The following is a 14,075-nucleotide window of genomic DNA, read 5'->3' on the forward strand; positions in this document are numbered from 1 at the left end:
AAATAAAAGACACATGGATGGGTAGAGAAGAGCAAGATCTTGCAAATATATTTATGGACAGATAGCATCCCTATATAGGTAAAAATTGTGAAGGGCTCTACAAAAAATAAAATAAACCTAAGCAACTAACTAAACAAGGTCACAGGTTTAGAATTTCAACACAAAATATCAAATGGATTTCTATAAAAGCAAATAAAATTTGAAAGTAGAAACAAAATGTTAGGTAAAATACTATAAAACATGAACTTTGATGAGCATATTAAGAGCATATTTAAAAATGTAGTCAAGATTTATATATGAAAACCATAAAATACTATTGAAAGTAAATCTCTAACTAAAGGGAGATATATGCTATGGTGATAGATTAAGAGATTCAATATGCTTACCATATCAATTTTTATAATTTTTGAGCAGTTCCAATAAATATAGCCCACAAGATTCTTGAAGTTTCAAAATCATATTTTGAAATTTATATTGAAATATAAACTTAAAAGAAACTGGATTGAAAAATAGCTCTCAATAAAAGGACAAAATTGGAAAATAATTCTACCAAAATTGAAAACTTAGTATAAACCTCCCATAAACATGTTGTATAGTATTGAAACAAAATAGAATATATATTAAAATGTAAATGTAGAGATTATTTTTAAAAAAACATCAAGTTAATTCAATGCAAAAGAATAGATTTTTCAACAAATGCTGATTTTTCACAAGTGATTATTTATTGTGTCAGGTCTAAAATATTGATCTACCTCCACATCAGGTGTGTTTGTTCTAGAATTTTTCCAGGCTTAAGTTTAACATCTAGTTATTTGGCTCATTTTGCATTATTTTTTGCATAAAGTAGTGGCTGAAGTTTATTTTTTTCTTATATGGATAATCTAGAATATATAATAGTGCTAATTAGCATTATTACTAAGAAAATGTAAAGATTTCTTTTATAGGCACATTGTGGAGAAGGAAATGTCAACCCACTCCAGTATTCTTGCCTGGAAAATCCCATGGGAAGAGGAAGATGGTGGGCTACAGTTCAGGAAGTTGCAAAAAGTTGAACACTGCTGAGGACAGACACACACATAGGTACTTTGTATATATATGCTATATATGTGTATATATATACATATATATACACATATATAGCATATATACACACACATATATATACATGTAAATATATTTATGTATAAAAGTTTATGCACACAATTTTATATACTACATAAATTTGTGTGTGTGTGTGTGTATATATATATATATATATATGTATATCTGTACCTATATCTAGAATATATAAACCATCTTTACAACAACTTAGTAATAAGAAACTCAGATATCATTCTTAGATCATGCAAAAAGTTTGAAAATAAACTTCCAAGGGCAAATAAACAGATACATGAATGGCCAATAGAATATTTTTTTAAAATGTTCAACATCATTAGTCATCAGGGAAAAGAAACTAAAACCTCAACAATCTATCACTGCACATGTCCTAAAATGACTAAAAGGAAAAAAATAATCATGCAAAGTGATAAGAATGGTGAACAATTCTTGTGTTTGAATTTAGACCTCCCTTCTTGAGCTTTAGATATCTCTCCACATGTTTAATGTTGCCTAGGGTTCCATAATGACCAACACATGGATTCCTGAGATGATTTAACTGGAGCCATTTATAGTTTCTGTTCATTTTAAAAGTACTATGATAACTGCAAAAAACTGGTTTGACATCAAGTGTTTTAAAACCACTGCCATTATTACGTCCTCGTTGCTTTTGGCTGTCTTGGCAATGGATACCAGGTTTCCAGTAATACCTTAGTATGGATAAGACAGAAGTTTTTTTTCCAAAATGAGTGCACAAGTTAACTACATCATATGCTGCTAGGCTGGAATTAAGCCATCCTTGCTATTCACAGGACATCAGCCTTCTTAGAAAGCTTGCTTCAGATAGAATAAGAGGACTCAGATGTTTTGGTTGCAAGTGCAGGGAATACAATTCCCCACTCAGGAATGAAAGTTTTATAAATGCATGTCTCCAGAATACCTGCTTCTAAGACAAAGCTTTAACAGCAAAGCAGATAATTAATTCACTGGAAAGAAAATAGCATTTACAAGACAGGAACGTTTATGGAAATCTCTTTAAATATCCATGCATCACAGATGAAAATGTTTTTTCTGTTTTCATCTTCAGAGCAAGATTCATCCAGTATGCAACAACACATTTGCATATGTTTTTACCACTCTTTCTGCCTCTTGTCTGCAGGACTAAAACTACTTGTTTTGGCCATTTCCCCATAATGTTCCAAACTAATGCATTCTAAATTCTAGCCCCAGATTTTCTTTGTAAACTTTGTGAGTCTTTAGGCTAGAAGAAAAGACTCAGACTTATAAAAATGATTATATTTCTACTGTGAATAATCTGAATAGGGTCTTTTGGAATATGTCATATATTTCATTTTGAAAGCTACTTATCCCAAGATGGGGTGGGATAATTTGAAAATGGAATTAGTTATGAACACTTTGAAAATCATTAAATATCATCTAAGACCAGAAGGTAAGTTTTTTGATAGTGTCAATCATAGAGATTGTCACTTTCTGTATACAGTAATAATTATGTTTCAACAGTTTTCAAATATGGTAATAGAGCATTTTAACTTCACCCCATTCTTCAAAAGGTAGTTTGTAAATATCATTAACATAATTTTACAAAAGAAAAAATTATGACTCATAGAATTTAAGAAATTTTTAAGATCTAGCTAAATATCAGATATAGTTCTTTGGCCATGAGATACTTCTTTTAATGATTAAGACTAATTATGTGAATGAAAATAAAGCTTACATATAATTTACACATATGTAAATAAACATAAATATTAAATGATGTAAATGATCACTTGTTTAGTTCAAACATGAAAGTGAAGAACCTTCCTTGGGATTAACTGCTGTGCATAATAAGGGTCTCTATGACTTCATTAAAAGTAAAATTGGAGATGACTCTTCCTCACTTTATTTGGTTAATTTATTTGTATTATTGCACAAAATGTCAATTTTTCTTACTGCTGCATTCATAAATAGAAGAATAAATGAAATGCCTTTATGTGTTCTCCATAGTGTGGTGGATATATTCATACATGTTTCCTCAATCTCTTTTTATAACAACCTGTGAGGTAGACACTACTGTTCTCACTTGATTAGAGGAAACAAGGATGGAAGCTGCAAAGAAATGTACCCCAGATCAAGGAGTTTTAAGTGGGGGAAAACAAGGTTCTTATCTGGTCTTTCCGATTCTCAGAACAACATACTTTACCACTGGGACTGTGATTTTCAACATTTTGCAGAAGAATCTGTGAGATTATATTTTATAGGGGACTTGGAGAGAGAACAAAAAGGCTAAGGGGACACAAATATAAAATGGATCTAAAAAGAAAGCAGCACCATATGTTGTTCTGTTGTTCAGTTGCTCAGTCACGTCCAACTCTTTGTGACCCCATGGACTGCAGCATGCCGGGCTTCCCTGTCCTCCACCATCTCCTGGAGCTTACTAAAACTCATTAATTAACTAACATTTGAGGATTCAAAAAAGGTATATTGTGTGTGTATGTGTGGATGTTCTTGTGTTATTTGCCTAATATACACTTGCCTCTAAAATTATTAAAGTAATTCAAGTCATCATGGTCATATCAAAAGAGTTTACTAGTTAAATATTGTTTATTATGACATAATATAGAACATGAGTCAAAAATTTGAAGCACAGTCAGTATTCATTAAGTTTTAGTTAATGATTATTATTATGACTAAAAGTAGTCTTTACAATTTTTAATCCTGTGCAAGAAATGAAATAATACTATCCACATAGGTTGCTATCATGCCGTGATGATGTCAGTCATTGAAAGTATGTTTGTTAGCATTATAAATTTACTGGAATTAGGCAACACATCGCTCATTTGATTACAGTAACTGTGTTCTTTCATTTCCTTCTCATCAACAATGCTCTGTTACAATTTATGCCACCTATTACAATTAGTCTGATCCTGGGGTTGCCTTATCTGTTCTCCTTTACTTTCCTGAACCTCAACCTGCTTCATACAAGTCACACAAAGACCTCTATTAAAGTTATATCCAGCATTCCCTTTTTCTCAAAAGCTTCTTCATCCTTCCACTAGTATTACAGTTACTTTCCCTGGTTTCTCATTTTCTAAGATTAAAAGGAAAACTCTTTAACTTTGAATTGATAGCCTTTGCATCCACTTTCTATTTCTTTTTTCAGGCTTAGTTGCCACTATACATGAGACCTACTCCTACTAAGGTTCTAAGTCATCTTACCTGATTCAGTGTATACAGATCCCCTCTTGCCTCTGTGTTCACTAAGTTCCTCATGATTCTAAGCATTATCTTCTCCCAGAAAAGAATTTGAGCAATTTTTCAAGATATCAGAAGCTTTTTTTTTTTAATCTCAAATAAACTCATAAGGTACAGAACTCAATAGAATTTAGGTATTTATTACCGGAGATAAAGAATTCAAGGTTGCATTATGAAAAAGTGACATTTTTTCATGTAATGTAGTTAACCATAATATGAGATACATGGAGAAAAGGAATAATGTAACAGAGTTTATTCTACTGGGACTCACACAGAATCCGGAGATGCAGAAAGTCATATTTGCTGTGTTTCTGGTCGTCTACGTTGTCTCTATGGTAGGGAACGTGCTCACCTTGGTCACCATCACCACCAGCTCATTATTGGGGTCCCCCTTGTACTTTTTCCTGGCTCATCTGTCTTTTATCGATGCTTGCTACTCCTGTGTCAATACCCCTAAACTCATTATAGATTCACTCTATGAGAAGAAAACCAGCCCTTTCAATGGATGTATGACTCAAATATTTGGGGAACATTTCTTTGGAGGTACTGATGTCATCCTGCTCACTGTGATGGCCTATGACCGCTATGTGGCCATCTGCAAGCCCTTGCACTATACGACCATCATGAATCGGCGGCTGTGTGAACTGCTAGTGGGAGTGGCATGGGCAGGAGGCTTTCTTCATGGAACCATTCAGATTCTCTTCATCTTCAGGTTACCCTTCTGTGGCCCTAATGTCATAGACCACTTTATGTGTGACCTGAATCCTCTGCTCGATCTTGCCTGCACTGATACCCACACTCTAGGGCTCTTTGTTGCTGCCAACAGTGGGTTCATCTGTCTGTTAAACTTCCTTCTCCTGATGGGCTCGTATGTGGTCATTCTCCATTCCCTAAGGACCTTCAGCTTGGAGGCGAGGCAAAAAGCCCTCTCCACCTGCATGTCCCACATCACAGCGGTCATCTTTTTCTTTGTGCCCTGCATATTTGTGTACATGAGACCTGCAGCTACTTTACCTATTGATAAAGCAGTGGCTGTATTCTACACTATGATAACTCCCATGTTAAATCCCTTAATCTATACCTTGAGAAATGACCAGATGAAAAATGCCATTTGGAAATTGTTTAGTCGGAAAGCTATTTTAGATGTAATATAAATGTACCAGGACACCAAAGTCAATTGAACAGAGGCAAAGTTCAAAAGGATATTTTTGACCAAAGAAATAAATTAGCATAAATCATAAATTCTACAAAGTGGGCAGAATAAACTGGTGTAGAAATGGGACCCAAAAATAGGCTTTTGCAAATTTGGAAAACTACCAAATTTTTACCTATTTATCTAACTTCATTAATGTTTATGGATCTAAAACTATTTTTCTAATAAAACAAAAGTAATAAAATATGCTGATATTTATTCATAATTTCAATTACAATCCAAAGGGTAGACATAGCTGTTATCGGCATATTACAAGTGAGTCAACAAACAGCAAGGAATATGTTTCAAAGCAAAAATACTGAGAAACCAGTAACCAGAACCTACCTGAACTGTCAGACCATGTTCTTAAATGCTGTGAGGTAGGACCAGGCCATAATGATCAACAAGCAACATAGTTACATTTGTTAACATTTATAGAAACAGTTCTGGTGAAATATATATTGATATAGATATATATTATACCTTAGCATATATACTATCATAATGTATATATGTATACTTAGTTGTTGTTATATATGAATAAATGCTAATGATTTTAATTAATAATACTGAGCATTTTTTATGTGTCATGGCTGATGGTTCTCTGTCAAGTAGTGTGTTATTGTGGTGTAACTATTCTAGGAATATAAAAGCAAAGGACCATTTAATATCTAAGTAATAAATGGCATACCATATTTCAAAATTTTCTATTGCATTCAAAATCACTTCAAATCACTCATGTAACCATTTTATCCTGATAAGGAATCAGAAGGATGGATGATTCAAATAAAATACGATTTAATGTCAGATGGGAATTTCAATTTATTAAGTATATAAATAGTCATACTCCATAAAGTATTGCCTACTTGCTAACATTTTTTTACAAGTAGCGCAATGTCTGGTTCATAATAAATGCTGAATAAATAATATAAGTGTAAAGAGAGATGAATAACACTAATAAAATGAAGATAAATAAGGTTGTGAAAGAGATTAGGAAACTTTTTCTACTTTTATGTGTTTCAGAGGCCGGGATGAATTCTAGTTTTATCTCCTTGGAAATCACAATTTGTATTTATTCCCACTTACACTACAAAAAAGAAAGAAACTAAAGCTGTTTCTGTAATCAAATGAGTAAATTATTTACCTTTTATTCTTTGTGCTATTACCAAGATTTCATTATTGTGTTACTGTGGACTTTTTCTGTTATCTGTTAAGCAGTTTGCTTTTGGGTAACATTATATTATGAAAAGTTTTTTGTTTTTGTTTTTTTTTTTTTTAAGAAGTAGCTTCAGTTACATACGAAGTAATTTCAGTATAAATGTATTCCATTTATCACTTTCATCCTTCATTCATTAAACAACAAATAGTTTTGGGTCCAAGGAATGAATAAAGCACATTAATATCTGCTTGGGTTTCAGTGATAAAGTGGAGAAGGAACTGGCACCCCACTCCAGTGCTCTTGCCTAGCAAATACCATGGACGGAGGAGCCTGGTAGGCTACCGTCCATGGGGTCACGAAGAGTCGGACACGACTGAGCAACTTCACTTTCACTTTTCACTTTTATGCATTAGAGAAGGAAATGGCAACCCACTCCAGTGTTCTTGCCTGGAGAATCCTGGGGATGGGGAAGCCTGGTGGGCTGCTGTCTATGGGGTTGCACAGAGTCAGACACTACTGAAGCAACTTAGCAGCAGCAGCAGCAGTGATAAAGAGAAATTCAAGAGATGCCTTCACAAAGTTTAGGACCACTGAGAGACCCCCAAAAGTATAGGTCGTTACAATGCAGTTTTACAAAAAATAAGACAGTGGAAACACGGGATGCTATGAAAGCATGCTTGATGGATATACAACAAAGGCTTTGGAATCAGAAAGTTTACAGGGTGAAAAAGATGTCAAAAATGAAACTCAAAGTATGAGAAAATGTTTCCAGAGTAAATAGGCACCAACTGAAGTAAGGGTGTTCTTGGAGATGGAATATATAACAAAGGCTAGAAGGTGAATATAAGAATGCAGGAATCCTAATAATTTTGATAGAGTTGTGAAATCAGCTATTCATTTAATTTTTTAATTGTATTCCTGCTATATGCCAGGAAACATGCTGGGCATTTAGCTTATAAAGTGAAAATAGCAAGAGGTAGACATAAGGAAGTTAAAGAAGGGTCTCATAATTGTGTCAAGGCTTGATGCTATGTACTATATGGAAAAGACTGAATGGTCTTTTAAGATAGCAAGTGATGCAGTTAAACCTGAGATTTAGGTGATGACTCCAGATAACAGTACAGAAAATAAATTGAAGGGAGCAAGATAGGCAGCAGTAGAGCAGTTAGAAGGTTACTATAATTATCTGGGTATGACATGATAGAGGCTTGAGCTGCGGTGGTACCAATGATGACATGGAATGTGGTGGCCAGGTTGCACCTGGTCAGATCTCTTTTGCTGGGCCAGTGTACCCAGGAGGAGCTGCCGTACAGCTGAGCAGCTAAGAACTCACAACCGCATTCTTTCTGTACAATTGCACCAGAGAAAATTGGAACTGCTTCACTACGGATTACTCTCACCATCCCAGGGTCCACCACTGGCCAATAAATGACTGGATTGGGGGTGGAAGGCTGGTCCTCTTGCCTTAAGGTGGAACCAGTATCATAGTACAATAAATACTGCAGAACTCTCTGGGTTCCTGGGTAAATTCAAACACTAACTGAGACTCTATTCCTTTCCCCCTGTACTAAAGACAGTTTCCCTCAACAGTTCTCCTTAGAAATTACTTTTATAAATTTCCCTCTCTGCATTTGCACCTAAGAAAACCAAAGTAAAATGGAGAAATAGAGAAGGGTTCCAGAAATATTTCAGAGATATAAGCAAAATAACTTCATATATAAAATGAAGATTTGAGAAAGAAGAGTCATGATGAAATCCAGATTCTATCATAGATCACTGGAGGTTTGAGTAACCCAGGAAGAGGGAACAAAAGAAAACCAAGTCTTCTTTGCCAATAGAAGAGATCTCCCCACAGCCAGAGGACCTGACCTCTCATCTGCTATCTGAAGGACTAGCCCTGCATTGGTTGAGGAAACTGCAGCCATTGTGAAAAACAGTGTTACATTCCTGAATAAGTGAAAAATAATATTACTCAATGATCCAGCTTCTCCAGTTCTGGACATATTCCCAAAAGAATTGAAATCAGGAATTCAGATATTCGTAGGGTAGTAGCACTACTCAGAGCAGCCAAAATGGTTAAGGAACCTAAGTATCCGTCAACACATGAGCAGATAAACAAAATGTGGTAGACAGTTAAAACAATATGATTCAACACTTAAAAATAATGGGTCTCTGACACATGCTGCAACAGAAAATATGAGGATGAGTTAAAATATGCCTTTCATTTTCCATAAACTTTGTATTTTATAAGTGGTTTATAGGCAGGTTTTAAGAAAATAACATAGTTTTCATATACCCTATATTCAGTTTCACCTGTATTCATCTTATGTTAGTATGGTACATTTGTCACAACTAATTACCCACTGATATTACATTATATTTAACTAAAATCTGTAAATTAATTAGATTTATTAGTTTTTATTGATGCTGTATTTCTCCTCCAGAATCTGATCCAGGAAACCATCTCACATTCAGTTGTTAAGTTTTCTCCAGCTCCTCCAAAAATGAAAGTTTCTCTGACTTGTCTTGTTTTGGATGATTTTGACCTTGGTAGTTTTAAGGACTAGGCAGATACTTTGTATAAAATTTTGCATGGGGCCATTAGAGCAGGGTTATGGTTATTGGGAGAAAGACCAGAGACATAAAGGTTCACTTTTATCATATCATATCAGTGGGTACATACTCCCAATGTGACCTGCCACTGTTGGTGTTAAATGTGATCATCTGACTCAGGTAGTATTTGTCACATTTATTCATTATAAATTTACTCCTTTCCCTAATTCCATAGTGTTGTCTTTGGAATGAAGTCACTTAGATGTGTGCTCAGCTGACACTGAAAAACTGGAGCAACTGAGTACAAAGTATCTGCATACATTATCTGGAATTTTGTGTATTCTCCTCCATCTAGTAATTGGTACAGTTATTTACATCATTATAACTCATGGGTATTTATTTTATACTTTGGATTATATTTCAATTGTCTGTTATTTGCTTTGTTGCTGAAATGCTTTTCCAGTTCGGGCACGGGGGACTTCTTTTCTTTGACTTCTGTGTTCCTTTGGCTTTTTCTCATCACTGTGCAGATGTGTGTGCTTTAGCATTTCCTTACTTTCTGTTGCTGCGAGATGCTCTGGTTCATGTTTACATTCCTTGCTACAGACCTAGAATCTGCCAGTTGTTTTTAAGAAGTCCTGATTCATTACTTGAAGAATGTTATCAGTAAACAAGACCTGTGTTCTAGATGACCATCTTTGTTTTAATTCTAGTCCAAAGATGACACTTAGGGCCCATGTAAACATCTTCAATTGAAGGTACAAACCATATTTTTTCCATAGGTAAAAAGACAAATTGAAAATTAAGCTGTTTATCACATGTGGTTCATTTCTGTTAATTGGAAGGGAAGGGACACTTTAGGGAATCACCTTCTGCAGAATTCTATATTTTGCATCATTCATATTTATGTACTCCTCCAAAGAGACAAAAGAGAAGTACTTCCCTGGTCAAAGCCTTGTGTGAGAGTGGCTTTCAAGAAGTGTGGGATGAATCTGGAATCCACTCAGTCTGTCTTTTGGCATGCTGGTGAGGACCTAAGTCTCCTTGTGAGATCAAAGAATTCCTGTTCCAGATGAACAGGTTTTTAAGATCATTTAAAATGATTTTTCATTTGAGTCAAGGGTGTCCAAATTACCTTGGGATGAAAAAACAACAAGTGAACATCCTAACTTCTGCATAAATTCCTACAAACATGGTAAGATCTTAAAAACCTCAGTGGCATCTGAATATAGTATAGTATGAAACACTACTAGACTGTATGTATAGGTTATTTTCTTAAAGCTTTCATTCATTTAACAAATACTGCTTAAGACCCTACTCTTTTCTAGGCACTCAAATTCAGTTGTTTATGAACAAAAATTCCTGTCCTTACTTAACACTTAACTTCCTAGCATACAGTGCTGTCACCTTATTTTGTTTACTTTAAAATGTATTTTTTGATGTGGACCATTTTTTTAAATGCTTATTGAATTTCTTACAATATTTCTTCTTTTTTATGTTTTGGTCATGAGACATACAGGTTCTTAGCTACCTGACCAGGGATAAAAGCCCCACTCCTTGCATTAGAAGTCAAAGTCTTAACCACTGGACCACCAGGGAAGTCCCTGTTATGCTCCTAATAATGGATTAACCAAAATTGGTAGAAATAAAACTGCCACCTCTTATTTATTCAGTTCCCTTCACATATATTTTAAGACCATTCTCATCTTTTGATCTCAGAGAAAAGGTTGTAATGATGGTCTTTGATCCTGTGAGTAAAAGTATCTGTAGGCAATGGAATCACTAGACCCATATGCTGAGTGCAGTTGAAATATTATAGATGTTGAAAATTATCCCCTAACTAGTACAGTCACTATGGAGAACAGTGTGGAGATTCCTTAAAAAACTGGAAATAGAACTGCCATATGAACCAGCAATCCCACTCCTGGGCATACACACTGAGGAAACCAGAATTGAAAGAGGAACGTGTACCCCAATGCTCATCACAGCACTGTTTATAATAGCCAGGACATGGAAGCAACCTAGATGCCCATCAGCAGACGAATGGATAAGGAAGCTGTGGTACATATACACCATGGAATGTTACTCAGCCATTAAAAAGAATGCATTTGAATCAGTTCTAATGAGGTGGGTGAAACTGAAGCCTATTATACAGAGTGAAGTAAGCCAGAATGAAAAACAGTAATACAGTATACTAATACATACATATGGAATTTAGAAAATGGTAACGATAACCCTGTTTGTGAGACAGTTAAAGAGACACAGATGTATAGAACAGACTTTTGGACTCTGTGGGAGAGGTCGAGGTGATATGGGAGAATGGCATTGAAACATGTAAATTACCACATGTGAAATTAATCGCCGGTCCAGGTTTGATGCATGAGACAGGGTGCTCAGGGCTGGTGCACTGGGATGACCCAGAGGGATGGGATGGGGAGAGAGGTGGGAGGGGGGTTCAGGATGGGGAACACACGTACACCCATGGGGGATTCAAGTCAATGTATGGCAAAAACCAATACAATATTGTAAAGTAAAATAATAAATAAAATAATTAAAAAAAGAAAATTTTTTTCAGTCTCCTAAGAGACTGAGCCCTCTTAGCCTCCTACCAAAAATGTGTAGATTGACTACAATCCACAACTTGTCAGCATTATACATCAACAGACTGCATCACAAAGATTGCTTTATTCAAAAATGGGTTAAAATGTTATTTAATTTGAATGTATTTAGCTGTGAATGAAATTAAGCATATTTATCTATGTTTAGTTGTAGTTCACAAAAAAAGCCTTTGTTAAAATGGATTCTTTTGCCCATTAAATATTTTACTGTGCTTTTCTAAGATGAATAAATGAAATTTATTTATACTTAAAATTATGCTTTCGTCTGGCACGTAAGTTGTAAATATACTTTACCAGTTGGACATATATAATTTGTTACTGACTGCTTGTTTGGAGACTATAAAGACACATAAGACAAATTTTTCAGTGATTCACATATAGCCAGATATGAAAAAATGCTCTCTTTATTTTTGTCTTCCTTTATTTGAGGTAACAATATAGGCCATTAAAAATATATATTACAAGAATTCTACTGAAAAAGTTACAGGTATTGCTTGTAGCTTTCTGGGTTCACTTTATAAATTCCTAGTACTTAAGCCTGAAATATTTTTTAAAAGTTCTGAATATGGCATATGTTCATTTTTGAAATTTTTCCTTCATTTAAGAGACGGTGAATCTCTGAGTTCAAATTTAACTTTGAACAACATAGTATAATTTAAAGACTAAAATTAAAATAAATAAATAAGAGCTGAATTTAAGATTGTCAACATCTGGGGACTTTCCTGGTGGTCCAGTGGTTAAGATTTTGCCTTCCAATGTAGGGGATGTGGGTTTAATTCCTGGTCAGGAGCTAAGATTGCACAAGCCTTGCAGCCAGGAAAAACAAAACAAAACAAAACAAAAAAAAAAAGAAGAAGAATATTGTGATAAGTTCAATGAAGACTTTAAAATACTAAAGAAACCACATTAAAATTGAAAATTATTAAAATTGTAAACAACTAGACAGGTTTAAGAAGTAAAGTAAAAATAAAACTTAGTCAAAGCAACAGATTCAAATAAATGTAATGATAGGCTGGATCAACTGGCTGTGAGCTCATTGCTGAAATTGCATGCTTTCTATTTCTCTCCACTCAGTCTGTCATGTGTGTCTGTGTGTGAATGCAGTGTGTGCGTGTGCATGTATTTGTGTGTGTGCTTTGCTGTAGTTCAGGCACTGAGTTATATCTGACTCTTTACAACTGCAGGTACTGCAGCACACCAGGCTTCCCTGTCCTTCTCTATCTCCCAGAGTTTACTAAAACTCGTGTTCTTTGAGTCCGTGATGCTATCCAAGCATCTCATTCTCTGTTATCTTCTTCTCTTCCTGCTTTCAGTCTTTCCCAGCATCAGGGTATTTTCAGTGAGTCAGTTCTTCTCATCAGGTGGCCAAAGTATTGGTGCTTCAACTTCAGCATCAGTCCTTCCAATGAATATTCAGGACTGATTTCCTTTAGGAATGACTGGTTTGATCTCTTTCCTGTCCAAGAGGTTCTCAAGAATCTTCAGGTTTTATTATGAAAGACATTCTGAAATGTTTAGACAATCATTACTCAAAGCAATATTGACTAGAAAAGTATTTTATCACTGGACGTTTTGTTGAAGATGTGACAGCATTTTGAGTAAATTAGGTAAACTGTTTCTCTACTTCTGCAATAGGGAACATTAATATCAATATGTCCTTGATAGAAATTGAAGATAACCTTCAGCTGAAAAAGTTATTCACTCTTGTGAAATAACTCAAATTAATATTCATGACATCTGAAGAATTATTTACTTATTATTTTCAATTTCTTACATTATTATTTTCAGATGCATTTAAGAAACAGGTTGAATGAGTATTATGAATTCCATTTAATTCAGATAAAGCATTGCTTTGCAGTAGATGATTATGCATTGGAAGGTGGCAGTCCCATGATCATGTGTACCTATTAGGACTCTATCATGCTAGCGGTAAACAACCCACCTGCCAAAGCAGGAGACAGACACGGGTTCAGTCGCTGGGTCAGGAATATCCCCTGGAGAAGGAAACAGCAATCCATTCTAGTATTCTTGCCTGGAGAATTCCGTGGACATAGGACCCTGGCAACTACAGACCATGGGATCACAAAGAGTGGGACATGACTAAAGTGACTTATCACCCATATAGCATTCATGTCATTTTCTTTCTTTTTTTCTCCTTTGCAGATACTTTCTCATCTGAGTTTTGCCCTCACCACATGAAACA

The 14,075-nt window shown here is 34.9% G+C and overlaps 1 protein-coding gene across 1 annotated transcript; it reads left to right on the forward strand.

The window, feature by feature from the left end:
* The first annotated feature begins 4,574 nt into the window (after window positions 1–4,574).
* On the forward strand, window positions 4,575–5,504 carry LOC136167416 (olfactory receptor 4C46-like). The gene has a single exon (XM_065935003.1). The coding sequence runs from the start codon at window positions 4,575–4,577 to the stop codon at window positions 5,502–5,504; it is 930 nt and encodes a 309-aa protein (XP_065791075.1).
* Window positions 5,505–14,075: the final 8,571 nt, after the last annotated feature.

Source organism: Muntiacus reevesi, chromosome 4, assembly GCF_963930625.1.
Source record: "Muntiacus reevesi chromosome 4, mMunRee1.1, whole genome shotgun sequence".
NCBI classification, from domain to species: domain Eukaryota; kingdom Metazoa; phylum Chordata; class Mammalia; order Artiodactyla; family Cervidae; genus Muntiacus; species Muntiacus reevesi.